The following is a 27635-nucleotide window of genomic DNA, read 5'->3' as shown; positions in this document are numbered from 1 at the left end:
TTTCAGTGTACCAGTGTGCCAGTACACCAGGGCAGCGAGGGAATCCCAGGCTGCCGTTAACCACATCCAGAGCATCACCTTGGAGTAGAGCGAGGGCGAGAGGAGGGGCCACACCAGACTCAGCCAGGCAACGCCTGTTCTTTCCCCTTGGTGAGCAGAGATGCCCTGAACCCAGGGAAGGCTGGAGTGACAGCTGTGTGCCTTTGGCTGTGAGTCCATCGGGCTCTGGGCTCAGTGCTTGCCTGTTCAGGGTAGGACTGAGGCTAATGGCTACAGAATGGCCAGAGTAAGTGGTAGAGCAGTGAACTGAGACGCCTACGATGTAGCGTACACAGGGCAGGAGCAGAGTGGCCAGACTCTGTCCCAGTCCCCTGGCACAGTGTCCTGACTGAAAGCCTCTTCACACCCTAGTTCTGTCACTTCCCTGTTCACGCTAGGCTGGGCTGGAACTTGACAGCCAGAGTCATCTGGAAGTAGCCAGGTCGAGCACTGAGTGAGAAGGTGGTGAGACTGTGTGGCCAGGCCCTGGCTGAGCTGTGTACTTCCACTGCCTTGAGGTCAAAGGCTGGTTGGGAGAGAGCCCAGCCCTGCCAACTATGGGACAAAGCCTGGACAGCGCCATCTGAGAGTGTGGACCCAGAGGCCACCTGCAGTCAGAGACAATTGTTCCCCTCAGAGAACTTGTGACCTGAGGGGTTAACAGAAGCAAGAGGTGAATATGGAGAACAGGGACTGCCCTTGGCGAGCTTAGGATGGGGTGACTGCCTCCCCTGTGCCGTGAGCACAGAGAATAAGGTGTTGCATGGCGTAGCGCCAGCGGCCTCGGAGGCTGCTCTAGCTGCAGGTACGTGGACAATGCCACACAGAGAGCCCTTGGGACACTTGGGACTTCCTCCTGGCACACCACACTGTTGGGTACCCTGTGTTGGAACAGAGGTTTGGGGATCTAGTGCTCCGGTGCTAGTGCTAGCTCTGTTCTTTGCCATGCCTCTGCCACCTGGAGCTTGTCACTCGGCCTCTCTGAGCCTCAGTGTCCCCTAGCACAGGGGTGTCCTGGAGCCAGGCCCAGAGCGATGGATTAATGAAGTGGTCTGGTCATGTGTCGCTCTCGGTGCAGAATCTGGCCAACGGCGAGCAGACAGTCGGTGTGAGCACTGGCAGGAGGAAGGATGAACGAACGGTGGGGACAGGGGCAAACAAAGCACCAGGATTTCTGACACAGCAGCAGTTCCCAAAGTAGAGGCAGGCAGGCATTCACCTCCTCGGAAGAGAAGGGGCTGGGGAACAGGCGTGCCTGCCACAATGCCTGGAGGGCAGAGGAAGGGCCCAACCCTGAGCTGAGCCGGGGGATGAGGCTGGATGAGGCTGTCACAGAGGCGGGCGCAGGATTAGGGACTTTCTGGCAGTTTGAAAGCTGTTGGTATGGATGGAGGAGCAGGATGGTGAGGGGGGCAGTGAGAAGTGACCATGTGCTGAAAGCCCCAGTGGGCAAAAGAAGTTTCCAGGGACCAGACCTCCACCCAGGTAGCTGGTTGGTAAGGTGTTAGGCAGGCACAAAGGAACCAGAAAGACTAGGAAGACACAAGAGTCCAGATCTCACTTGGTGGCAGTGACGATGGCCACTCTTGGACTAGCAAAACCAGGAGCAGTGGCAGATTGAAGGGAGAGCATGGTGAGCGTATACTGGCAAATGGTGGGCTAGAGGGATGCCCATAGGCAGGAGCGGGGCAGGATGTAAGTGGAATGGGGGCCCCTGAGAGGGGCCTAGAAGGGGGAAGGACAGAGCGAGCAGAGACTGAAAAAGCAGTGGTGATCAAAAACTGTCTGCAGCAGGCGTCTTCGAGTTGTCCAGGGCCACTGGGCACATAGCCTTGTGGACCGTGAGAGCCAGTGCACACAGAACTGGGTGTGGAGGGGCAGGAGGCAAACATCACACAGGCTCTGTCTCAGGAGCTCAAACAGGGGAGAGAGGCCTGAGCAAGCGGAAAGAAGGGATTCTAGAACCATACCAGCTTCGCCTCTCAGACGGGGCAGGAGCAATGGCGAGGTCATGTTCTGCCAGTGCTGGGTGTAAGACAAACTGTTCCTGTGTTCGGCACTTTGATGGCGTCACCATGGCTAGTACTGTGCTGGGTCCGGGCCTGTAGAACACATATTCCTCCTCATTCCTGCTTTCTCTCTGTGTCTCACAGAAGACAGGTAGGAAGGGGACACTCCTCTCAGGAGAGAGTCCCACCCTGAGGATCCCTGAATGCACCAAGCTGCTGACTGTAGAGCCAGGTGTCTGCTCCCTGCTGGGAGCGGCTGCCTTAGAATCCCCAGTGCTGTCCTTCGCAGGGCTTTGGAGGAAAGAGGGTTGCTTTTTCCAAGGTCAGCAGGGACACTTTCCACTCGAAATTGTCACTTCTGGGGTGACAATGTAGATAATTACACTCCCTGTGTCAGCAGAGACCTCCTGGGAAAGTTTGCCTCCAACCCCAAGACCCAGGCCTAAAAATCCTGAGTCTGCTAATGTCTGCCCTCTCCAGGCCTTTCCTGTTGGCGCCTGGGCCAGTTCCTGCTCACAGTCCCAGCACCCATTACATCCTTCCAGCTCTCCCTGGATATTGGTAGAATTTCTTGAATGGGTGTCCACAGAGGGTAGTGTTCCTGAAGGGACCTCTCTCCAGCTTCCGGTGCAGTGGACTGCCCCCAGCACGTCGCACCTCAGGTTCCTGCCTGGCTCCCATCCGTAGACCTTCGTCTCTGCCTCCTCTCTACAGGTTCTGGCACTTAGCTTAGACTCACAAGTAAAAGCTCCTGAGATCTGGGGAGATAGCTCAGTTGGTAAGGGGCCTGCCTTGTAAATGTGAGGACATGGATTCAGTCACTAGAACCCATGTTTAAAAGTAAAAAGACCAAGCGTGTCGTGCCTATAATCCCAGTGCAGGGAGGGAGGGGGGCAGAAACAAGAGGATCCCTGGACTTGGCAATTCCCAAGCCAAAGGAGGGATTCTTGGTCAAAAACCAAGCCTAATGGCTCCTGAGGAACAACAGCCAAGCTTTTCCTCCAGCCCCCACATGTCCTCATGCACACACAGACATGTGTGCACCAGCACACACACACATATACACATGCACACACAAGCATACAGGCACACACAGAAAAGCAAAGGCTCCTCCAGGCACCCCCTTGACTCTGAAACATGAGTGGAAAAGGAAACATCAGTTCCCAGGAAGGCTGGCCTTGAGGGGTGAGCCGCTCACCCTCAGCACGGCCGCTGCCCTGAGCCAAGGCTGCCCCATGCCACCGAGCACTTGTTCCAAAGAAAGCTGAAAAATTGGGTTCCGTGTGTAGTCACTGGAGTTTTATGCTCTGGTGGTGAGGCCTACCAGTGTTAAACACAGTGGGAGCACATAACAAATGTCTACCGGCTACAAGCCACCCACGGCACCAATCTCTCTCCTCTGAGGCATACCTGCTGTCTCCACAAGTCCCTTCCCTCCCTTTCCTGATTGCTAGCCATCCTTCCACTTGTGGCAGAGCAAGCTCACCATAGAATTTTCGCCACCCTTGTGCCAGGCCCTGCCAACCCCCAGGGAGACCTCTGAGAATGGAGAGGTCTTTGATGCCTCAGCCATGGCCCCTGCTGTCCCATTTTCAGATCCCCTGGCTGTCTGTGGCTTCCCTCACTGCTTCCTGGACACAGCCCAATGGTCCAGCCTCTGCCTTTGCCCAGTCTGGACATAGGACATAGGCCAGAGACATTCATCCAGCACACAGGACAGAGGCCAGAACAGGGTGCCGATACTTGCCGTGAGTCCTTTTCTAGGCCTCAGTTTCTCTGATACGAAGAGAACTAGATTTGTGCACAAGACTCTTAGGGTTTGCAAATTGAGTCAGGGAAGAGTGTGGCTGTCCTAAGATTACATGACATCATGGTATTTTTTTGCCTAGAGCCCAGAGTGTCCTGCACCCCCTCAACATAAGAGATGCACTGTGCACCCACAAAAGAAAAGCTGCCACAAATGTTCTCAAGAGCCCCTACGGATGGCGTCATACTTTCCTGTCCGATTGGTGATTGGGGGGAAGGGAGGACTTGTACTCAAAATATTCAAAAAGGAATCCTTCTTACCTAAAGCAAAGCCCCGGCCTTGCTGCTTCCTGTGTGGGGCTGCTGAGATAAGCAGGCTGGCCCCTGAGGCTTCTGGAAGGTTCCTCCTGGCTCCAGCTCTCTGAAACTCTCTGCAGTTAAAGATAATGACTGTCAGTGCCTCTGCTTCTGCAGGTGGTAAACACAGCCCCTCCGCTCCTTGCTGGCCCTGGGAGTCTGCCGGCGAGGAAGTCCTGCCCCAGAGAGGCTTAGAACTGTGTTCCAGGTCACATGGCTGCCAGTGATGGACTCTGTGCTCTCTCTTTACCCAGGCTTTCTTATCTTATTCTAATCTTTTTCCTTGGTTTTTTTGAGACGGTTTCTCTGTGTAACAAAGCCCTGGCTGTCCTGGAACTCACTCTGTAGACCAGATTGGCCTTCAACTCAGAGATCTGCCTGCTTCTACCCACCCCACCGAATGCTGGGATTAAAGGTGTGCACCACCATACCCGGCTTTACCTATTTCTTGATGGGGTTCTCCATCTTTCCCAAAGGGCAGTAATGACTCACCTGCCCCCAGGAAAAAAGGCATCTCAAGGTACTGAAATACATTCCCCAGAACTTATGTGCCCACCAATACACACACACACACACACACACACACACACACAACCACACTCATAACTTTTGTTAAAACCTACCAATTTCACAATGTATTTTAAACTGACTTTAGCATTTAAGGTATGAGGCTGGGATGGCACACAAAGGAAATGCTTCAAGGCAGCTACAGAAAGCTTGTCACAGGGAGGAAAGGTCCAAGGGGCAAGCCACCGCTGGAGCAACAAGATGGACGGTCCAAGGGCAGTGCGCATCCTTCCCCCACCAGCCCCTTTCTCCCAAATCCTAATGCAGGACCTCCTGCCCACCCCACCCCCCTACCAGGACACACAGAAGTCTTGAGTGGCAAGTCTGCTTCCCTGTCAGAACTGTGTCATGGCTTCCCTGTACCGAGTCTTTATTCTCTCTGTCACAGGTGTGCAGGTGAACCTCATTTGTTGTTGTTGGGATTTATTTTATTGTTTACTTACATGTAGGTGTATCTGTGCGGGTGTAAGTGCCAGCAGAGGCCAGAAGAGGACATCCAATTAGAATTTTGGATGGTTGAGAGCTGCCGTGTGAATGCTAGGAATCGAACTCCGGTCCTTCTCCAGAGCAGCCAGTGCTCTAAACCACTGAGCCATCTCTCTAGCCCCAGGATTCTCATTTTTAACCAAAGGACGTCAAGCTTTAGGCCAGATCTCCCTCTCATTCTTTAAATCTCTTTCCTGGGGCCACTGAGATGGCTCAGCGGGTGAGAGCCCTCGGAATGCCAGCCTGACCACTCCTCGGAGTGGCCCTCTGGTCTCCACACGCACTCACACTCACATACAGAGCAACATTTTGGTTTTGTTTTCATTTTAACCCTTTAAGGGTTGTGCTGTCCAGAGCAGCCCCACAGCCAGCAGCATTACAGACCAGCAGCTGCTCAGAAACCTGAATTCCCAAGACTAGCAATCAGGCTTTGCACCTTTGGGTTCTCCCTGGGAGCACCCCTTACCTCTGCTAATCATACCAGTGCTGTGTGGCTTATCCAACATCTGCGTTGACTCATGCTCCAAGGACACTGGCATCAGAGTGTCTTGGACACCCAGTAGCTTAGTGTCTACCTGCCTGCATGATATACAGTAGGCACCTGGGAAATATGGGCAGAGTTACCTTAAATGATGGACAAAGGTAACAATCTTCCAATGACCCAGCTCACGTTCGCTATGCTGGAAACTGACCAGTAAGGGGGAGGTGCGGGAGACAGCAAGCGTGAGGACATGAATTCCCTCTCTAGTACCCAGGTCAAAAGCCAGGCCTGAGGACCACACGCTTGTAATCTCAGAGCTGGGGAGGTGGGGACAAATAGACTCCTGAAGCTCTCTGAGCCAGCCAGCTCAGTCAGTTATGACAAGACCCAGGTCACAGTGAAGGACCAAAAAACCTTGTCTCGGGAAAATGAAGTAGATGGGTCCCAAAATACCAAGACTGACCTCTGGCCTCCATGCCTGCTGGTATCCAGAATAACACACACACACACACACACACACACACACACACACACACACACCAATAAGGGGCTCACTTTGAAGCTAGGGTGCTAAAGCCTGGAAAGGGGCTAAACCAAGTTCTCCCAGGAAACTGTAGCAGGACTAAAGTGTTTTTCCTCTCAGGCCTGAGTGGGTGGGCCCAGGCCCTGACCTACTGCCCACACGTGCTGCCCGGCAGTGCAGATGTGCCCAGAGGCCTCTGACCTACATTGTCAGGCACTGCATCCTGCCGAGGGACTCTGGCCAGCTGCTGTCCATCCCATGCACAGATGTGGCAGGCTTCCCCAGGCAGCTTGCGCACACCTCCCGCTGAGCATTGCTGGACCAGGAGCCAACACGTCTACCCTCTGGCCATCCCAAGCAGGTGTCCACCTCTCTGCTGGGCACAGAACCCTACCAGGCAGGCAAGAATTTCCTCTGCTGGAGTTCAGCCTGCAGCACAAAAACTCAGCCTCCTCAGAGTTCCAGGCCTTCTAAAGGCCTCTACTGAACTCTCAGCAGTGAAGCCATTCCCCTCTGGAGCACAACAGGCTCCTGCCCCCTGTCTCCTTAGAATTTGGCATGATGCTTAGGAGCAGCAGGCAGCCGGGGGGGTGGGGTAGAATGAGAAGGGCAAACTGTGAAGATGGGAGAAACACCAGACAGGCCTGGGTTTAATCGCACCCCTGTGACTTAGCAGTTGGGGAGCAGGCTGATTGCTACTTGGTTGTTCTGTGCCTCTGCAGCCTCATTTGTAAAGTGAGCGTAAGATCTTGCTGCATTCTGACAGTGACTTCTTACCCTAGCAACCAGCTAGAGGTGAGCCTTATCCTTACCACTGCTTATCCATTGCTTATCCATTACCATTGCATGGGAAGAGGCCAGGGCACAGCTTCATGAGGTCACCTCTCATGGAATCCACCCTGTCCTGAATGGCAGACCTGTGAGAGCAGGACCCTCTTCTGTCGTGGTTACAGTGACATCCCTATGCCTATGGCAGTACCTGGGAATTGAGAATGCTTTAGTATTTATGGGATGGACAAATGGATGGATGGATGGATGGATAGATGGATGGATGAGTAGATGGATGGATGGGTGGGTGGATGGATGGGTGGATGGACAAATACTTGACAAACTGCCAAGTAAGAAAAGGAAGTTAAAAAATAAAACTGAAAAGAATCGAGCAGACTGCAAGTCTTTACAACCAGTCATCCCGAGCAAGGGCAGCTCTGTTAAGTGTGAGGAAATTGAGGAAATGCACTCCTGGGAACAGCGGCAGGCCTGAAGTCTAGGCACAAGCTGTGCGGACAGACCACCACCCTGAGGCAAGCCCAGGACAGTGCCCCCTCCCCCAGCAGCCCTTCATAGCTGCCCAGGAAGCTGAGGAGTGGGCCTTCCACAGTGCTTGGGCATCTGGCCTCAGCGGCCTCTGTTAGGGCCAGTAGAAACTTTCCTCAGTGCCAGGTAATGCCCATGAAGGCTCCCCCTTGGCAGCCTCACTGAACAGTTGATTGTGTGTTCCCAACAGCGAGGATGTTAACCACAGCACGCCACAGTGCTTTGGTGACCTCTAGTGGCACTTTGGTGCTTGACCGTGATACCTCAAAAGCAGGTGGGGCTCCTTCTTCCCCACCGGTGCGATTTTCCAGTCTACTGTGAACCCAAGTCAGTCACAGCATCCCAATGACACAACAGTGGCTAGCTTAGCTTGCTTTGAAGTTCAGTGCCAGGGTCCCTTTTACTATATTCCCCACCATCACCTAGCCTCAAAAGAACAGGAACCCCATTGCTCCCCAGCCCCCACTACTGTGACTGTCCTATAGCATGGAGATGGAGCTGCAAGCGGGTAATGTGAAAATTCACATTTGAAGGGTTATTTCCAAGTCAGCTCCCATAACACGGGGAGGTAAAGGAAAATAAAGCTCCTGGTCCCAAGGACACTGCCCCTGTCTCTGCTGCCCTTCCCAGCTGTGGTCCAGGCTATGGCCAGGTTGCTGAGGTAAGCAGAGAACAGGATGGCTGGATGTAAGACCTTGGATTTAAAGACGTCTCTTACGCAGGATTCCTGCCCAGCATGCATACCCTGAAGCTAATCGCGACAAACGGCGGCCGGCCCACACAGAACACTGCACGTTGACTTAGCTGAGTTCATCAGGAATGCAGATAAAAAAAAAAAGACCAAAGTGGGCTGGGGCGATGTTTGAGACTAAAGCAAGCCAGGGAGATGTAAGAAAATGCACCGCGAGGTCCCGGAGTGAGCCCTGCTTTGGAAAAACCACAAAAGGCCTTAAAACATCGGAGAAATATGAAGATGGGGTTGAGGCTAGACAGTGTCACTGTTCCAGTTCGAAAGTGCAGGCTCGTGACTTCGAGAGCGCCCTCACTCTCGGCAAACCCATGCTGAGACGATCCAGGAGTAGAGAGTTAGAATGTCTGCAGCTTGTCTTCACGCGGCTTGGGAAAGGCAAGGGTCTGGAATAGCTTGTTTTAGTCCCTAGCTTCTCTCGGGAAAGAGTGTCAGCTGACTTCTCGGACCTCTCACCTCCCTGGGAAATGGCTGCCTGGAATCAGGTAGCTCACCTCTTGTCCAATCATCTTTGGCCCAACTTGTATCGTGTGACATATAACAATGGCTGCCACCACAGCTTCCTCAGTGCGTGTCTCCCTAGAAGGGCTTGTAATGGGCCCTATGTTTGTCTGGGCCAATATATTCTGTAACTCCAGAGACTTCTCGAGACCTCCTTCTCTCACTGGCTCCTTCAACACGCCGCACAGATGCCTCCTGTAGGCTGATGGTTACTGGGCTTTTCTTACTATAATACTTTTATTAATTCTTTGAGAATTTCTTTCAACGTATTTTGATCATATTCCAGACCCACACATACTCCCCCTTAATGCCTCCCCTATCCACTCCATCTTCCTACTCCCCCTAACTCTGTGCTCCTCACCTTTTTTAATAACCATATAATCCAGTTTGTGCTTTCCATACATCCCTAGATGTGGAGTCAGCCCCTGGGACATAGCCCATATGCCAGGGACCACACCCTTAAGGCAAACTGACTCTCCCTCTCCCAGAACTGACGAGTTGTCCATACTTCCTCAGGGCAAATATGGAACACATCAGGGATCTGCCATTCTAATCTCATCTGCATCTTCCAGTTTAATATCTGTGCTGCTGAAACTAACACTGTTACCGGAATTATTGAGAGTCAGATTTGGCCATTTATCCTTAATAAGGCAATTAAATAAGCACTAGAAAAAAAATGTAGAAAAGAAGCCAGGCAGTGGTGGTGTGCATCTTTAATCTCAGCACTTGGGAGGCAGAGGCAGGTGGGTCTCTGAATTTGAGGCCTGGTCACTGAGAAAGCTCCAGGACAGCTAGGGCTACACAGAGAAACCCTGTCTCAAAACTAAACAAAGTAGAAAAGGGACATTATTCAACTTGGGCATGCTGGGAGAGGGACAAAGAGATCCAGTGGGCCCCTCCCAGGCCATCCTTGGATCCTCACATGAGTTTATGTTTAAGTAGGGGGCCAGAGGATGGCATAGCACAGCCCTTCTGGTCAAGGTGTGGTCCAGACCATTCTCAACCCATCATTGTCTTGACACCGCTCAATTCTGCAAGCTGGTTTGACAAGCTGTTGGCGCCATGAGTGATCTCCTTCTAGGAGACAAGCTCTCCAGATGGCTGGCATCAGACTTCAGTGAGATTCCTGAGGGAAACTCCAATTCCTTGGGGTGCCTTGTTACCGAGAGGAAGGAGGAGCATGCGTATCTTCAGAATAGTCTTTATTTCTGTCAGGAGGGTTTAAGGTCTTATTAGCTCCTGTGGCACAGTACTGACTCAGCTCTTTCCCTCAGCACCTCTTTCTCAAGTTGGACCAGCATGAAGAAGCCACAGGACCAGGGTTCAGGCTTGAGTTACAACCATCAAGCAGAACACAGTTGTCCCACCACAAAACGGCAGGGTTCTCCTGATGTGTCACTGGTTGTGGAGTATGGAGGAAGGGAGGGCTTTGGCTAGGGACTCTGCTACTGGAAGGCAGCCAGTCCATCCCCGGGGCTTTTGTTTTCTCTTTATGCAGCCGGACCCAGCAGGCCGGGACATCTCCATCCGCCCACTGCTGGAACACTGCGAAAACACCCACATGACCATCTGGCTCGGCATCGTCTACGCCTACAAGGGGCTCCTCATGGTAAGTGTGGATCAGGAGGCAGAGTTGGGGGGTGCCTCTTTGTCGGGGCTGTCCCTCCTAGGGGCCTTCACGAAAACATGCCATTCTCCCACATGACTAAGCCCTTAGTCTATGCAGGGCCTGGTCTCAGACCCCACCCCAACCCTAGGAGATAAGCATAAATGATGTCTAGTTTTCCTCGTCAGGCTCTACGGGAGAGCCCTTCCTGGACTCCTCCAGTGGAGGTGGCCCCAGCCAGTCCCCAACTCCTGGTTGATGGCATGTTTAACTCCCTTCCCTCTTCTCTCCAAATCCTTGTCCTTGGGTTTAGGGACAGTTAGATGGCCTGGGAAAATCCCATCCACAGATCCCTAATTTTATTTCCAAAGACTTTCTACCCCTGTCTCTCCCAACTCTGTCACCACCACCAATGCCACATTCACCTCTCCCAGGGATCTGGATGCGCCTGTGCCTGTGAGGGCCACTACATTTGAGATGGATTGGGTTGCTAGACAGTTCTTCCTTGTCTTGGCTCAGTGTCCATGAGTTCTCATTCCATTCCTTGAAGGTCTAAGAACACATGACACTCTTCAGAGATTGGCAGCCACCCGCAGGTCTTTAGACATTCCTTCACTGTGTGACTCTCATGCTGGTTTGGCACATCCCGGTCAGAGCTAGAGTCTCAGGCTCCCAGTGGACCCCAGGCAAATCCCTGTTCCCAGCCCATGCTATGCTTCCTCCTCTAAGAGGCCACAGCTACTGGGGTCTGAAGAGGTCATGCATGAAGGACCCATACAGTGCAGATTTCCAGTTGAGGATGGCTTCCTCCCTGTGCCTGGGTGTCTGTTTCCAAGGCTGCTACTTGCTAGTAAAGGAATTTGAAAAAGAACCTGTCAGCAGGGTGTGGGGGCACGCACCTGTAATTCCAACTCATCTTCCATAAACCAATTAGAACAGCCAAATCAACATGAAAAGGAGAAAGGGGAGATTTTCGGTGTGGCCACATTAAAAAAAAAAAAGGGAAAAAGGAATCCAGTGACACCCCATCCCACCCCCTTCTAAATCCATCTCCAGGGTCTGGAAGCAAAGTGAGGTTTAAGAAGTTATATAGAACCAAAGCAGTCCAGGTCAAGGTGTGGTCCTGCCCACCCTTGGCCCATCATTGCCTCTCCTGTGAGCTGTCTCACACACTATAAACCGCTTTTCAACAGCAGGGTTCCACTTTGGCTGACCCTGGCCTTCTCTTCTGTCGACATGAGATTCCTAGAGTAATTCTAGGCCTGTGGGTCCATTGTTTCAATAGACTAGTAGGCAAAGTAAGGCAAACAGGCATGTCTTTAAAGTACCTCCTTCCCTGCCTGAACCAGCTCTCAAGACTGAGACGATGAGATTCAAAGTTCAAGGCCAGCCTGCGCTATGGAACAAAAGCCATTCTCAAAAAGAATAAACAATTAATTAAAATTAACTAATTGATTTATTATTTAATTAAAATTAATTAATTAGATCAAGCTGCTGAAGACACACTTAGAGAAAAGGATGGAGGGAGGGTGAAACGAGGGAACTGCCGTTGTGGTGTGAAGCACCATCCATCAGAATTCCCTCTGGGACTCTGGCATCTGTCCCCCTCACCTCATCCAAATAGAGGCCCCAAGGGACGACTGTTACTCCATCTCCCAGACACTGCAAGTGAGGCCCTGTGAGATGAAGTGACCTGTTTGGGGTCTCGTGGTCAGTGACTCAGAGATATCATTCCAGATCCCCTGGCTCGTCCAGCCTCCTTCTGTCCCATGGTGCCTTCAGAAAGCAGCTCATCGGGGCAATGACAGATGTGGAGTGCCCCGAGTTACGGGGTGAACTAAGTGGAGGAGGCATTGATGACAAGGCTCCAAGACCCCACACCTGTGAGAGTCTCCCTGCCTCCCTCACCACCACCCAGGGGTGCAGATGAGGGCGACCCCTGTGGCCTGCCCTCCCTCAGAGCACCATGAGAGCCCAAGACTCCCCTTGGACCTCTCTCCTATCTATTTCTGTCCTGTCTACTTCTGTAGGGAGATGTATTGCTTAGGAAGAAAACTGACAGAAGAGGAAGCCCAACGTAATAATGATTAAAGACACGGCCCGTCAGCAGACCTGCTCCAGAGAGCTGAAATGAGGGCTCTCACCGTCTTTCCGCCCCCACACCCATCTGCACAGTCTAAGAAGGCTGCTGGCGGGCCACGCATCACCATCCACCTGTGAGGAAGGAAGAAGTGCAACCCTTCCCCTCTGCAGGCAGAGCCCAGCACTTGCGCACCACACCCCCTCTTCCAGGGCATGGTCCAGAACCCATCCCTGTGCCATCCTCACTCCCAGAGCGGATGGGAGGCACATCTGTGTGCTGGGTGGCTCTGCCCAGGAGGGGGGAGAGAAGTGGAGTCCGGGGCACCTGCCGGGCTTACTAGAACAATACCAGACTGCACTCCTCCGGATGCACAGTCATTCCTGCGACTCCAGTACTGTGTGGCCGTCACCTTTTCTCTCTGTGCCTCAGGGCTCCCCCAGAAAGTAAGAGAAAACACCCAAGATCTTACGTGAGGTTCCTTTCCTAACAGCCCCCCATGGGTTTCTGCAGGAAAGCAGTTGTGAGGGGGAAGGAGAGCTGGGGGCCAACACCCCATTTGCAATCCCTCACGGGCAACAACTTGGAAATAGTCGGTGGCCTCCATCCGGAAGTTCCTGCTGCCCAAGCAGCCGTGAGGGCGGCCTCTGCCTGGTGGTGACCGTCCCGTTTCTGTTCACGTTTCAGCTGTTCGGCTGTTTCTTGGCGTGGGAAACCCGCAACGTGAGCATCCCCGCCCTCAACGACAGCAAGTACATCGGGATGAGCGTGTACAACGTGGGCATCATGTGCATCATCGGGGCCGCCGTCTCCTTCCTGACGCGCGACCAGCCCAACGTGCAGTTCTGCATCGTGGCCCTGGTCATCATCTTCTGCAGCACCATCACGCTCTGCCTGGTGTTTGTGCCGAAGGTACCCACCTCCGCCTCTGTCTGTCACAGGAGATTGTAGCATCCACCCCGCCTGCTGGGAGGAGAGACACGTGTGTGTGTGTGTGTGTGTGTGTGTGTGTGTGTGTGTATACATGCATGCAAGTGCAGGTGTTCAGGTAGAGGCCAGGCGACAGCCTCTGGCATTGTTATTCAGACTCCATCACCTTATTTTTGAGACGTGGTCCATCACTGGCCTGGAGCCCACTGGTTAGGCTGGGCTGGCTGGCCTGAGCGCCAGAGACACAGCTGTCTCTGCCTCTTTGAAGCACTGGGGTTGCAAGTGTGCACCACCATGACTGGCTTTTGTCCCAAGAGAACCACCTTAATCTCTCCAATTCATGCAAGCATGAGATCTGAGTTCCATCATAAAGAAGTTATTAAAAAAAAAAAAAAAGCTAGACATGGCATGCTTGTAATCCTAGCAGCTCAGAGGAGGCAAAGGGGGATCCTAGGGCTCGCTGGCCAGCCAGACTTTGCTGAACTGTGACCTCCAGGCTCATTTGGAGAAAATGATAAAGATACCCTTTGTCAATGTCTGGCCTCCATGAAGGTACACATTCACACTTACACACACACACAATTGTGCACATACATAAAAATATGTACAGAAAAACACATCACACACAGAGAGAAAAAAATAAGAAAGAAAGAGAAGAGCTCAGTGTTGGTGCAAGCCTTTAATCCCAGCATGAGGCAGGTGGCTCTCTGTGAGTTTGAGGCCAGCCTGGCCTATAGAGTGAGTTCCAGTACAGCCAGGGCTACACCGAGAAACCCCGTCTTAAAAAAAAAAGAAGAAGAAGAAAGAAAAGAGCAGAAACTTCACAAACTCTCATCACCCCCAAATTAACAAACTCTTTATGCTGACTTGAGCATTCCTGTTGATGAGTTTACTGTTGATCTTTTAAAATCACATTTTTAATGTTTATTTTGCAAGCGGAGGAGAGGGTGCGGGAGCGCCATAGCATTCGTGGTCAGAGGACACCGAGCTGGAGTCAGTTCTCTCCCTCCACCATGGAGCCTCTGGGGAGCGAACTCAGAGCCTGAGACTGGGTGGCTGGCACCGTTCCTCAGCAAGCCGTCGTACCAGCCCCTCGTCTCGCTCTTCATTTTTTGGCTTGTTTTTGCTTTTTGGGTTTTTTATTTTATTTTATTATTTTATGTGTGTAACTCTTTTGCGTGTATGTATGTATGTGCACTGTATGCACGCCTGGTGCCCTCGGAAGTCAGAAACTCCGATCTGGAGTAAACAGATGGTTCTGAGCTGCCGTGTGGGGTGCTGGGAATCAGACCCGGGTCCCCTGCAAGAGTAACAAGTAACCGCTGAGCCATCTCTGCAGCCTCCTGCTCCTCATTTCCGGAAGACTGGAAGCTTGCCCCCGCAGCCAAGGCTTTATCTGCAGCACGTGCGCCTTTTCACTTAGCTTCCCGCCCTCATCTTTCCCCACACCCACCGCATCGCTTCGGGCAGGTCTGCGCCCACTTGACCCTTGATTGCTGAATGTTACAATTACCGCAGGTTTTCTTAAAGGACGTTTTCCTCTACATAACACATTTTCTGTTTCCGGTTTTGCGCTGTAGACAGTCTGAGAAGTGGTGTCACTGGGTCAAAAGGAACAACCATTCCTAGTGTCCGCGCACGTGTCACAAGGCAGGCGCATCCACTCTCTTGACATTGTGACATGGTGCTGTCATCTGCAAAGTTCATGCTCAAGAACCAATTCTTTAACTCAGTTGAGTTTTTAAGAATCACACACACACACACAAAGGCATTGTTTCAAGGAAGCATCTGATTTTCCTGTTGGGGGAGGCTCACAGCTCCCAGCGACCACGTTGCCTGTGTCATAGGTTGGAGGCACCTGTCACACCAGTCTAGAGGTGCAGCTTGAAGAGATATTTCGCAAGCGTTACCCTTTGTGGCCATGAATGAAGAGGCCTTAATCTCTTAGGAACCAGTGCAGACTGATCTCGGTGGCCTCCAGGGGCAGGAGACGGTTGGGGAAAGCCACCACTGAGATGGGAGTGTTAGCCGCAAAGAAGGAAAGAAAAGAGGTCCTGGGGCCCATTCTAAAGAAGCAGGTGCCCCCATCTCATTCAACCGGGGCTGGCCTCCAGATCTTCCAGGGTATGCCCTCCTTCTTGTCTGCTCCCCGCTCAAGCTCCAGACCAGGGTCACCATTTCCCTGCCTGCGCTCTATCACCCCCGTCCTGGAAAGTGTGTCAAACTCCCTAAGCTCAGCTCTCACTAAGTCATCTGCCCTTTCACAACATCTCACTGATCTCTGGGTACTGAGACCAAATTCCCAATGTTGAGCTATGTTCCGGCACTCTGGGGGCTCTCCCAGTACCCTGAGAGCCCCATCCTCCATCCCTTTCCAACCCAGGCGCCCTGGCACATGCCTGTTGTCTCAGCGCTTGGTAGATAGACACAGGAGGACCAGAAGTTCAAGACCAGCCTGGGCTACATAGTAAATACATAGATAGATAGATAGATAGATAGATAGATAGATAGATAGATAGATAGATAGACAGACAGAAAGTTTAAAGAAAAGCTGGCAAGATGAGACAGAGGCCTAAAGCTCTTGCCGCAAAGGCCTGACGACCTGAACTGGAGCCCAGAACCCTCAGAAAGGTGGAAAGAAAGAGCCAGCGCCACAGAGTTGTCCTCTGGCCCCCACATGCATGCCTTGCTCTGTGCCCACACACAACAATAAACAGAATAATTATAATTAATAACAATAACAATTGCCCTCTCCCGGGTCCTCTTCCTTGGCTTGTGCTGGTTCTCCCTCCTACAGGATCCCTTCCAGGCTGACCCGCCCCACCCCTACCCCACCCCCACGCCCACAGCACAGCAGCTCCTGGTGGCCACAGTGACGCTCTTCTTCACACCCAGGTCTGCAGAGTCCTGACAGAGGCTGTGGTAACTCCACTCCTGCTCTCCAGGGCTAAAGCCCAGAGCCCACTGTGGGCTACAAAAGATTCTAGAATGCATGGATGAGATGGCAAGTTTTTTGTCTCAGGTCCCTCCAGTCCCCCCATGGGACTAGGCAGGCGCTGCAGTACTTAGCTCCTGCAGAGATGGTCCAGACCCAGTTCCCAGCACCCAGTTCGGCAGCTCACAACTGCACCTAGCTCCAGCTCCAATCCCCTCTTCTGGCCTCTACAGGCACCTGAAGCACATGCACACACAGACGCACCCCTGTAGCTACATACACATAAACACACATACTTAAAATTTTTTTTAAATTTTAAAAAGAAAAGAAAAATCTTTTTAACTGCTCGCGCATGCCCAGACCCCTGCCCCACCGAACCTGTACTCTAACAGATGTGAGGGTTTTTCAGTTGCTAAATGCCCTTGCCAGGACAAGTAGGCCACAGCTAATCCCTAACCACACCATGGGGCTGGAGCAGTCTTCGTTGTCTTCTAGCTCATTGTGGTAGAAACTCCCCACAGCCGGATTCCACCCAAGTCCCTGGACCGTTTCTGCCCTGTGGGAGGTTGTGGATGAGCCCTGAGGCTCAGTGACAAGAAGCTGCCTGCCCACCCTGAGCCTGGGGCTCCTGAGCCCCAGCCTGCCTTCTTCCTGGGGTCCCTGTCAATTCCAGTGTAGGACTTGGTGGAGGGAACATGACTGGGATGACAGGAGCATGAGGGGAGTCTCACTGGAAGCCACCTCTGTCCCTTCAGCTCATCACTCTGAGGACAAACCCTGACGCAGCCACTCAGAACAGGCGATTCCAGTTCACCCAGAACCAGAAGAAAGAAGATTCGAAGACCTCCACTTCTGTCACCAGCGTGAACCAGGCGAGCACGTCACGCCTGGAGGGACTGCAGTCAGAAAACCACCGCCTCCGGATGAAGATCACAGAGGTGTGTGCACATCTGGAGGCCACCCTTCCCCCTGCCCAGGTCCCTCTCCCCGGCCTCCGAGCTGCCCCTGCTGCGCAGTCCTCCAGAACAGAGTCATGGCAGCAGGGAGTTGGTCACATCTGACCCAAACTTGGCGCCCAGTTGGACCGGTCTCCTAGAGACAACAGTCCCCAATCCCAGATGTGTTCAGAAAGAGAGGGTATCTGCATGGAGGACTCCTATAACTCCCTGACGTACAGCATGGTAAGAGGGTGCAAAGACAGGCTTCCCCAGAGAAAGGCTGTGCTGCAGCAAGTCTATCCCAAGGCCTGAAATGCTTCTTGAATAGCCCAGAGAGGCCATAGCTGGGGTGCTTTGTGTCTAAGCCACACCCTCAATGAGAAGGGAACCCCAATTCCCTCTCACTTGCTTCAAGGGCTAAGGCATCTGACTGGACCTACATCTGGTCTGAGTCAGGTGAGACGGTGGCCAAGTAACAGCACCAAAGAGGTTTCAAAAGCAAGCAGCCCCCAAAGGGAGACTGAGAAAGGTGAGTCTCCGTCGTGAGGTGGGCTCTGCGGCAGGGCACTGTCTGGAAAACAGAAGTAACTCAAAGACAGTGTGGTTACTTCTCTCTAGCCCAATAGTCCTGAGGACAGGGGTCCAGCTGGGCAGTCCTTTGTGGGGTGAGGCTCCTCCTCTCCTGCTTCTTGCCACTCCCCAGGCACAGCAGAATAAAGACGTGGGCCTCAAGCTCAGGAAGAAGAGACATAGAAAGCCCACAAAAGGGATCACCTCTTAAGCAAGTCTCACACACACACACACACACACACACACACACACACACACACACAGTTGCATACAATTTGGTTCCATCTCCGTGTGCTGCCAAAATTTCCATGAGCTCACTTAGCAGCAGAGGACACTGGGAAATGTAGTCTCTTGCAAGGAAGAAGCAAGCTGCTAGACTGGTGATGAGGTTCCCCTTTAATTCTGAATTTCAAATGAACGGCCAGGCATGTTTTCAGTACATATATAAAGGGGTCTCAAAGTAGCACAGAACACACCCAGACACCAAAGTCTCAGCCCAGAGGAGATTATTACCCCCAGAGGGACAGGCTGGTGATCTGCCTGTAGATCAGGCAAAGACAGCAGGTGTCTGCAGGAGTGTTTTTTTAAGGAGAAAGGGGAAAGTCTGTGCTAGACGTGTTGGTAAATTCTGATTGGACATTTTAGTCAGTGTAGCCAGGTAATGAATTTTGATAGCTTAACATTGGTGTTTTCATAGTTGGATGTTGGTGTTTTCGTCAGGCATAAGGAAGTAGCCAAATAAGGGAACGGACCTTGGTGGCTAGCTTTGGGAATGTAATCTAACGGCTTGGCAAGGGAGAGAGAAGGGGAGAGGACAAGACCTACCAATGCCATGTTTGCAAGGCTTGGGCCTGTTAGAGAGCCCCTCAGTGCACTCCATACCAAGTGCAGGCTAAGCCCTGTGAAGAGGGCTTTTGGTCTCTGGGGTTTAAATTCTACTGGGACTTCTGTGTTTTCATTTGTTAGCTCCAGAGACCTCATAGAACCCTGCCCCACGGAGAGAACCTATACACTCAGTCTAGGCACCTGAAATGCCTTAAGATGGGGGCATCCTGCAGCCGGCTCTGTGGCAAAGAAAGACTCAGCTTTTGCTGCTCCAAGCCCATTGCTAGTTCTAGCTTAGCACATCTGTAACAAGCAATAACATGGCACCGGGCTAAGCCTTCCAAGTCCTTCCGGCGGTGTATTCTCCCACCCCAGGGAGCCCACTGCTGAGAGCCCCGGTGTGGCTTTGTTTGCCCTAGAATTGAGCCACGGGCTGACTTCCCACTGGACCAATTCTCCGATCCCAGCCCTGCCACTGTGTAGCACAAACAAGAGGTTGTGTTTTTCTCTCGCGTAGAAACTTATTAAGAAGCAGCTTTGCCCCTGACCTCAGGAGAATGGTTCACAGTTGATAAAACTCTAGGGCAGGATGCCCACTGGCTATCCCCACTACCACACCCACCACCCACACATACTCCCCTGGCTTTGCCCGATGCTTCCGTAACCTGGGCATGACTGAGTCCCACCATGATCCCCCAGGGGACCCCCAACTGTATGACAGTATGGGGAGATGCAGAGCTCTGCCTGGGGCCTCCTGCCCAGGGGTCTGCTGGGGTAGCAATAATGAGACAGACAGTCCTCCAGCAGCTGGTTCCCTCCTTACCTGTCAGGCCCTGGGCTAAACCCCTCATACATCATCTCACCGCGTCTACACATACCCTATGGGGTAGGTACTGTGAGGTACAAATAGAGACTGAGACACACGCCATTACAGAGCCAGAACGTGCAGCCTGTCTCCCTGGCCTGACCTCCCCTCACTCCTGTTCCTTGCCCTTCCTCTTGGACTTGCTTAGTTCCTCTCAAGGCTCAGGCCCAGACAGGTCACGTAACTGCCAAGCCCTGGTCTAGCTCATCTCAGCCCCTGCTTGAATGAATGAAACAAAGTCCCTCTCGGTACACAGAGGCCATGCCGGGCAGTGGTGACACATGTCCTTAATCCTAGCACTCTGGAGGCAGAGGCAGGGAGACTTCTGAGTCCCAGGCCAGCCTGGCCTACAGAGCGATTCCAGGACAGCCTGGGCTACACAGAGAAACCCTGTTCTAAAACAAAAAACAAAAACAAAAACAAAAAAAAAAAACAGTGGGCAGGGCTACAAAGGCCGAACCCTGGGAACCAGGGGCTGGGACTGCGGACGTGGTCTCAGCTGGACTCTTGTCTTCCAGCTGGACAAAGACCTGGAAGAAGTCACCATGCAGCTACAAGACACGCCCGAGAAGACCACGTACATCAAACAGAATCACTACCAAGAGCTCAACGACATCCTCAGCCTGGGCAACTTCACAGAGAGCACAGGTGAGAGAAGCGGGGCCCAGGGACGGGACCCTTCGCTCTGTAGGCTCCGAGACAGCACGGGGCATGGGGCTGGTCTGAATCCACACGCACAGACGGGGCTGAAGCACCCTCACCTCCTGCCTACAGCTTCAAGACTGCTCAGAGTCTGTCCCCGGCTCTGGGCCTCCACTTCTCACCCTCAGGAGCCAGGCCTATTTGTACCCAGCACAGCCGGTGCCCTGTGTTCTGACAGGAACACATTTATTTCCCTCTTGGCTCCTCAGCAGATGATTTCTATCTCCTTCACACTTTAAGAAGCATCTCAGCTGTGTTCAGGAGAAGACCAGTCAGGAGTCTGTGCTACGGTGCCCCTCTTCCCAACCTCGTGAGGACAGGTCACTTGTGACATGCGCCAGTGTGGGCGGGACGTTTGGAAGAGGACATTCGCCTGTGATGCTGGAAGTCCGGGCTGGCCCTCTCCAAATATGACAGGTTGAACCTCTTGAGGTGGCAGCCTCCCAGCAGGAATCCACCCTTGGAAATGCATCCGTGTGGGCACCTCTGTGCTCAGCACAACATTATTGTGGATGAGAAAGATTACCGCCAACTTGCACGAGCATCATTTAAAGTGATTTTATTAATTACGGAATGGTCAAACAGAGCACATTGTACAGCCACTTAGAAGGGAGAGACGAGGTAGTGGGATAGCTGAGCGGCAGAGGGCCTGCCTGTTATGAGAAAGGGACCGGAGAGATGACCCAATGGCTAGGAACACTTAATTCTCTTGAGAGGGCCTGGGTTCAGTTCACAGCAGCCACACTGGGCATCTCATGCCCTCTGCTGGCCTCCTCCAGTATCAGAATGCCTGTGGAGCACATGAACTCACACAGGCATGAGCGTACAAACACACGCAGATTGAAAGTAGTAAGTCTGTTCTACATGTTTTTTAAGCTATGAGGTAGCTCTCCAAGTATAAGAAACCAGCATTACGGTACACACAGAGAATGGGGGGGAGGGCATGCAGCCGTATGTTAGTGTGTGTGGGTGCAGTTTTTAAAGGGTTAAAGAACAAGCAGGCTGTCTACTGGGTACCATGGCTCAGTGCTGCAGAGCATGGCATGCAACAATCGCTTCTCATCGGACACAAGCACTTCCCGGCCGCTTGGCTTTTGTTAGCTCCTGTGCATCATTTGTTACAAAGTTACTTTCAGGGCTGTGGCTGCAGCTCGTTGTAGAGGACTTACCTATCAAGCTCCAGGCTCCGGGTGCAATCTCTCGTGACACACAGAATCTGCTTTTAAATCAAGGAAAATGAAAACATTTTGTTTCTTTTATTCTTAAAGTCACTATGTAGACCAGGCTGTTGAACTCAGCCATCTGCCTGCCCCTGCTTGGCCCCTGCCTCCCAAGCGCCACCGGTCTGTGCCACCACCACCTGGCTAGCCTAGAACTTTCTATGTCGTTAGACAAGGTTGATCCTCAACCCTTGCTCTTCCTGTCTCCACCCGCAAGTGCTGGAGTTACAGGTTATGTGCACTGTTGAGACATCTCACACACAGAGACATACAACGTATATACATGTATACACAGAATATATATATATGTATACACACACATACACATTGCATAAAATGTTAACTGTAAAGAAATCTTTAAATTGAAATAGTTACAAAATTTTGAAGAATAAAAATTACCCTTGGGCCAGGCATAATGTCACATGCCTCTAATCTCAGCGCTCCGGAGGCAAAGGCAGGCAGATCTTTGTGAATTAGAGGCCAACCTGAGCCACACAATGAGTTCCATACCAGCTACAGCTGTGTGGTGAGACCTGTCTAAAAGAACTAACAACAACCAAAAAAAAAAAATCATCCCTAGTAATCCAGTGTTTTACAAAGGAACGCACTTCAGATTGGAGGAGGGAAGTTTTTCGGCTCACTGCCCTGGCACGCGTGAGCAGCCGCGTGGGAAGGACAGAGCCAGGTCTTCCCTTTGTACCTGTGCTTCACTCTGTCACATAAAAGCTAATCCCAGATAACTATGAAAAGTGAAACCAGGAGAGCACTAGAAGACACCAAGTGATGAGTTTTTATGTAGTCCCAGAAGGGGGCCGGTCTTCAGTTTATACAAAACAGAAACCAAGAGCACGGAGAGTTTGAGGACAACCTGAGCTGTATTGTAAAATGCTGATTTTTAAAATTATACATTGAGGGTATATTGGTTTGTTTATTTGTTTGTTTGTTTGAGGGCTTTTGAAGGTTGTTTTTGTTTGTTTGTTTGGGTTTAGTTTTGCTTTTTGTTTTTTTCAAGAGAGGCTTCCTCTGTGTAGCCCTGGCTGTCCTAGAACTCACTCTGTAGACCAACTGGCCTGGAACTCATAGAGATCTGCCTGCCTCTGCCTAAAACTATATATTGTTTAGCAAACAGATGAGAGCTGGAGAGCTGGCCGGATGGTTAAGAGGACTTGTTGGTTTTTCAGAGGACTTAGGTTTGACTTCCCAGCTCCCATATGATGGCTCAAAACCATCCATAACTCCAGGTTCAGAGGACCCACTGTCCTCTTCTGACCTCCGTGGGCACCAAACACATGATACAAAGATATACAAACAGGTAAAACACACACAAAATAAAATGAGTAAGTCCAATTCATTGTTTGTTTTGTTCATTGGTTTTTCCAGACAGGGTTTCTCTGTGTAGCCTTAGCTATCTATCCTGGACCTCCTTTGTGGACCAGGCCAGCCTTGAAACAGGCCTCCCAGGGTGCTGGGATTATAGGCGTGTACCATTGCGCCCGGTTTAAGTCCAATTTTAAATGAAAGAAAAAAGGCAAGAAAGAAGATCTTCTCAAATACAGCTGCTTGACAGAGACATTGTTCTGAGCCACTTTCTGCTGTTGGCATCAGTCTGTGTGTAATAGACTTTGTGCCACTATCACCAGATAACACCTATTTGGCAATCAAGTGCCACAGAAATGGACGCTGGGGGATAGTACAGTCGGTAAAGTGCTTGAAGGACCTGAGTTTAATCTCCAGAACCGCATAAGAAGCTGAGTTTAAGGGCCAATACTGTCATGCCAGCAAGAGGGAGGCAGAGATAAGCAGACCCCCAGGGAAGTCCTGGGCAGTCAGCCTGGCCTCCTGAACAAGTTCCAAGCCAATGAGACCCCATCTCAAAGAATAAAAACAAAGAATAGAAGGTACACAGCACCTTAGGAATGATACCAAAGCTGTATGACAGCGTACCTGAGGAATGACACTGACGATACACGCACACGCACACATGCACACACACACAGAGACAGAGAGAAAGAGGAGGAGGTGGAAGAAGAGGAAGGAAGGAAAGAAAAGAAAAAATGTAACATAAATGTATTTTCTTGTAGCTCTGGAGGCTGGGAGTCTAGAATAAGCTTGTTGGTAGGGTCTCGAGAGGTCTCTGTTTCTGAGATGGTGCCTGGACCACTTGGTTCTCTGGAAAAGAAGAACAGAGTCCTCCCAGGCAGAAGGAATAGAAAAGGCTCAGACCCTGTCCCTCAGGCCCCTTTAGGCGGACACTAACCCCTTCCCTAGGGGGTCCACCCTTGAAACTTGATCACCTTCTGAAGTCATCTCCTCTTACCACAATCATTACGTTTCTGTGTGCAGAGGTGTGTGCCTGTAGCTCCAGAAACCCAGAAGGCTGAGGTAGCAGGATCATCTGAGCCCAGCAATTCAAGACCAGCCTTGGCAGCATAATGATACCACATCCCAGATATATAGATAGATGATGGATGGATAGATAGATAGATAGATAGATAGATAGATAGATAGATAGAACTTAAAAGGACCACAGCACTGGGCTGTACAGTTGATTGTTAGTTGGGCATTGGTGTTCATATGTCCCAGCCGTCTACTCCTCTTAGGTGTGTCTGCTTCTTTTTTTCTAGGGCTTTCAGGTGAGCCCTTAAGTTGCTTGAATGAGATGTTTTGAATTTCTTCTTGAAGGCACTTAGTGCTATGAACTTTCCTCTTAGCACTGCTTTCATTGTGTCCTATAAGTTTGAGTATGTTGTGTTTCATTTTCATTGAATTCTAGGAAGACTTTAATTTCTTTCTTATTTCTTCCCTGACCCAGCTGTCATTGAGTAGCAAGTTGTTCAGTTTCCATGTGTGCGTAGGCTTTTTGCTCTTTCTGCTGTTGTTAAGGTCCAGCTTTAATCCGTGGTGGTCAGATAGGATACAAGGGATTATTTCAATCTTCTTGTATCTTTTGAGGCTCACTTTGTGACCAACTATATGATCTATTTTGGAGAAGGTTCCATGAGGTGCTAAGAAGAAGGTAAATTCTTTTGTGTTTGGGTGAAAGGTTCTATAGATGTCTGTTAGGTCCATTTGATTCATGACCTCTGTCAGAGACATTGTTTCTTTATTTAATTTCTGTCTTGTTGACCTGTCCTTTGTTGAGAGTGGGGTGTTGAAGTCTCCCACTATTAATGTATAGGGATCTATGTGTGGTTTAAGTTTTATTAATGTTTCTTTTACAAATGTGGGTGCCCTTGTATTTGGGGCATAGATGTTCAGGATTGTGATGTCTTTTGGTGGAATTTTCCTTTGATGAGTGTGAAGTGTCCTTCTCCATCTCTTTTTATTAATTTTGTTGAAAGTCTATTTTATTAGATATTAGAATGGCTACTCCTAATTTGCTTCTTGAGTCCATTTGTTTGGAAAACCATCTTTCAGCCCTTTACTCTCAGGTAATGTTTATCTTTGTGACTTAGATGTGTTTCTTGTATGCACCAGATTGCTGGGTTTTGTTTACTCATCCATTCTGTTAGTCTGTGTCTTTTTATTGGAGAATTGAGTCCATTGATGTTGAGAGAGATTAATGACCAGTGGCTGTTAAATCCTTTGATTTTGCTGTTGGCTATGGTAGTGTGTTTGTGTGCTTGGCTACTTTTAGTTTTGCCGTGGTGAGGTTATTTATTTCCTGTGTTTTCCTGAAAGTAGTTAGTTTTCTTGGGTTGTATCCTCTGTAATGCTGGATTTGTGGGTAGGCATTGTTTAAATTTGTTTTTGTCATTGAATATCTTGTTTTCATCATGTATGATGACTGAGAGTTTTGCTGGATATAATAGATTGGGCTGACATATGAATTCTGTTAGGGTCTGCATGACATCTGTACAGGCCCTTCTGTCTTGCATAGTTTCTGTTGAAAAGTCAGGTGTGATTCTAATGGGTTTGCCATTATATGTTACTTGACCTTTTTCCCTTGTAGCTTTTAGTATTTTTTTCTTTGTTCTATATACTTACTGTTTTGACTATTATGTGGTGGGAGGATTTTCTTTTCTAGTCTAATTTATTAGTTGTTTTATAGGCCTCTTGTATGCTTATAGGCCTCTTTAAATTTGGGAAATTTTCTTCTACGATTTTGTTGAAAATATTTTCTGGGCCTTGGAGATGGGAATCTTCTTTTTCCTCTATTCCTATTATTCTTAGGTTTCGTCTTTTCATGTTGTCTTGGATACCTTGGATGGTTTGTGTCAGGAATTTTTTTAAATTTATCATTTTCTTTGATGGATACATCAATTTCTTCCATTGTATCTTCCACACCTGAGATTCTTTCTTCTATCTCTTGTAGTCTGTTGGTTATGCTTACCTCTGTAGTTCCTGTTCTCTTCCCTAAGTTCTTCCTCTCTGTGATGTCCTCCATTTGTGTTTTCTTTAATTTTTCCAATTCTATCTTCAGATCTTGAACCATTTTGTTGATTTCCTTCACCTGTCTGACTATATTTTCCTGTTTTTCCTTCAATTCCTTCACCTGTTTATTTGAACATTCCTCTGTTTGTTTTATTTCTTTCAGTGATTTAATCATTTCCTCTCTGAAGGCCACAAACTGTTTGGCTGCATCTTCCTGTATTTCTTTAAGAATGGCCATAATCTGTTGACTTTATCTTCTATTTTTTATGCATTTTATTTGTTTCCTCCATTATTGTCTTCATAAGCACGGATGTAAGGTCATCTTGAATTTCACTTATGTTAGGGTGTCCAGGGCTACTTGCCTCTAGATAACCTGCCTTTTGTTGGTTGTGCTCTTACACTGGCCTCTACCCATCTGGCTGTCTCAGGTGTTGGCTGTTAGTTTCTGGTGCCTGCTGGAATCCTGGGGTGGGGAGAATCCCCTTGGCAGCATTCTAAAGGAGGCCTCCTCAGCTTTTAGGCTATGGTCAACCAAATAGCCAGTGCTTCTCAGGAATTGCCACAGCTCACCTCAGGCTTATGGACCTGTGTGGTAACTGTGGCCATTGGTAATCAGGGAGTCTGTCTTCTCACCAGGAGAGGTCCTGGAGATGGCTGCCCTGCCCTGGGTTTCTTGCTCTGAATTTAGTGAGCTGCTGCTGCTGCTCTTACACTGTGTTTGCTGGGCGCAGTCCTCTTGAAGAACCAGGGGGCCCTGTGGTTTGGTCAGTTTAGCTAGGGATAAGTGGTTGCACCTTGGAGCAATATCTGGGGACTGATCCAGTGGCTCTCAGGCTTCTGTAAGTCTGAGATTGGAGCTCTGAGCCCCAGTACCCAAGAGGTAATCAGTGGCAGGTGAGCACAGCACTCAGGCATGCAGCCGGAGGCTGAAGCCTGGAGCCTGCAGGGACCCAGAAACTTTTCGGAGCTGGGTGTCCTGAGATTGGACCTGATGTTTCTCCCACCATGGGGTTTCCTCCTGGCAGGGAGACCCAGTCTGTGGTGTTTGCGGGTCCACAGTTCTGTCTGGGATGGTGAGTAGAGCACCTAGGTGCAGGCTAGGAACCTGGGAACTTTTCCCGAGAACTTTCGGTGGGGGGGGGGTGTCAGCTGAGTGTCTTGAGGTTGGACACTATGGGGTTTCCTCCCAACAGAGAAACTCAGTCTCCGGTGCCCTGGGGCCCACCGTTCTGTTTGGGACAGTGAGTCCAGCATGCAGGCAGGTCTCTGGGCTGGCAGCTGAGTGCCCACTGGTCCCCAGGACCTTTTCCAGGTATTGTCTGGGTGACCTGAGGTCAGTCCCGATTGCTTCCTTCAAGGTGGGGTTTTCTCTCAACTGGAAATCCCAGTCTCTGGTGTTGTGGTGCCCACAGTTCAGTCTCAGATCGTGATCAGAGCACACAGGCGTGTGTCTCTGGGCTGGTAACTGAGGGCCTGCCAGGACCCAGGAACTATTCCTGGGTTTAGCTGGGTGACCTGAGAATGGACCTGATTGCTTCCCATACCGTGGGGTTTCCTCTCACCTGGGAAACACAATCACTGGTGTTTCAGGGCCCAGAGTTTGGTCTGTTGGTCACTGTGCAGTCACTGCTGTCCTGCTCGTCAGACACAGTGTCTTCCCAGCACCACCATCTTGGATGCCATGCCTATGTTCTGTAAGGTCACATGAATAGTGACAAACACCAATGCTCCAGGGGAAGCACAGGCTGAGGTTCCTGTGATCTCCTCCCAGGTCGGTGTTTTTGTCACTGATCAGTTTCTTTCTTTGTTTTTGCTCTGT

General features: G+C 50.6%; 1 protein-coding gene across 1 annotated transcript in view; it reads left to right on the top strand.

Annotated features, from left to right (window-relative positions):
* Gabbr2 (gamma-aminobutyric acid type B receptor subunit 2) overlaps positions 1 to 27635 on the top strand; it is a 325955-nt gene that overhangs the window by 291038 nt on the left and 7282 nt on the right. Inside the window, exons 14-17 of the mRNA XM_060379878.1 lie at positions 10270 to 10380; positions 13145 to 13369; positions 17078 to 17260; positions 20039 to 20168. Of these exons, the coding sequence (XP_060235861.1) occupies positions 10270 to 10380; positions 13145 to 13369; positions 17078 to 17260; positions 20039 to 20168 (649 nt within the window). The remainder of the gene's footprint in view (positions 1 to 10269; positions 10381 to 13144; positions 13370 to 17077; positions 17261 to 20038; positions 20169 to 27635) is intronic.

The sequence above is a fragment of the Meriones unguiculatus genome, chromosome 3 (genome assembly GCF_030254825.1).
Source record: "Meriones unguiculatus strain TT.TT164.6M chromosome 3, Bangor_MerUng_6.1, whole genome shotgun sequence".
NCBI classification, from domain to species: Eukaryota; Metazoa; Chordata; class Mammalia; order Rodentia; family Muridae; genus Meriones; species Meriones unguiculatus.
Note: the sequence above shows the minus strand (reverse complement) of the source record. Positions and strands in the feature narration are given on the sequence as shown.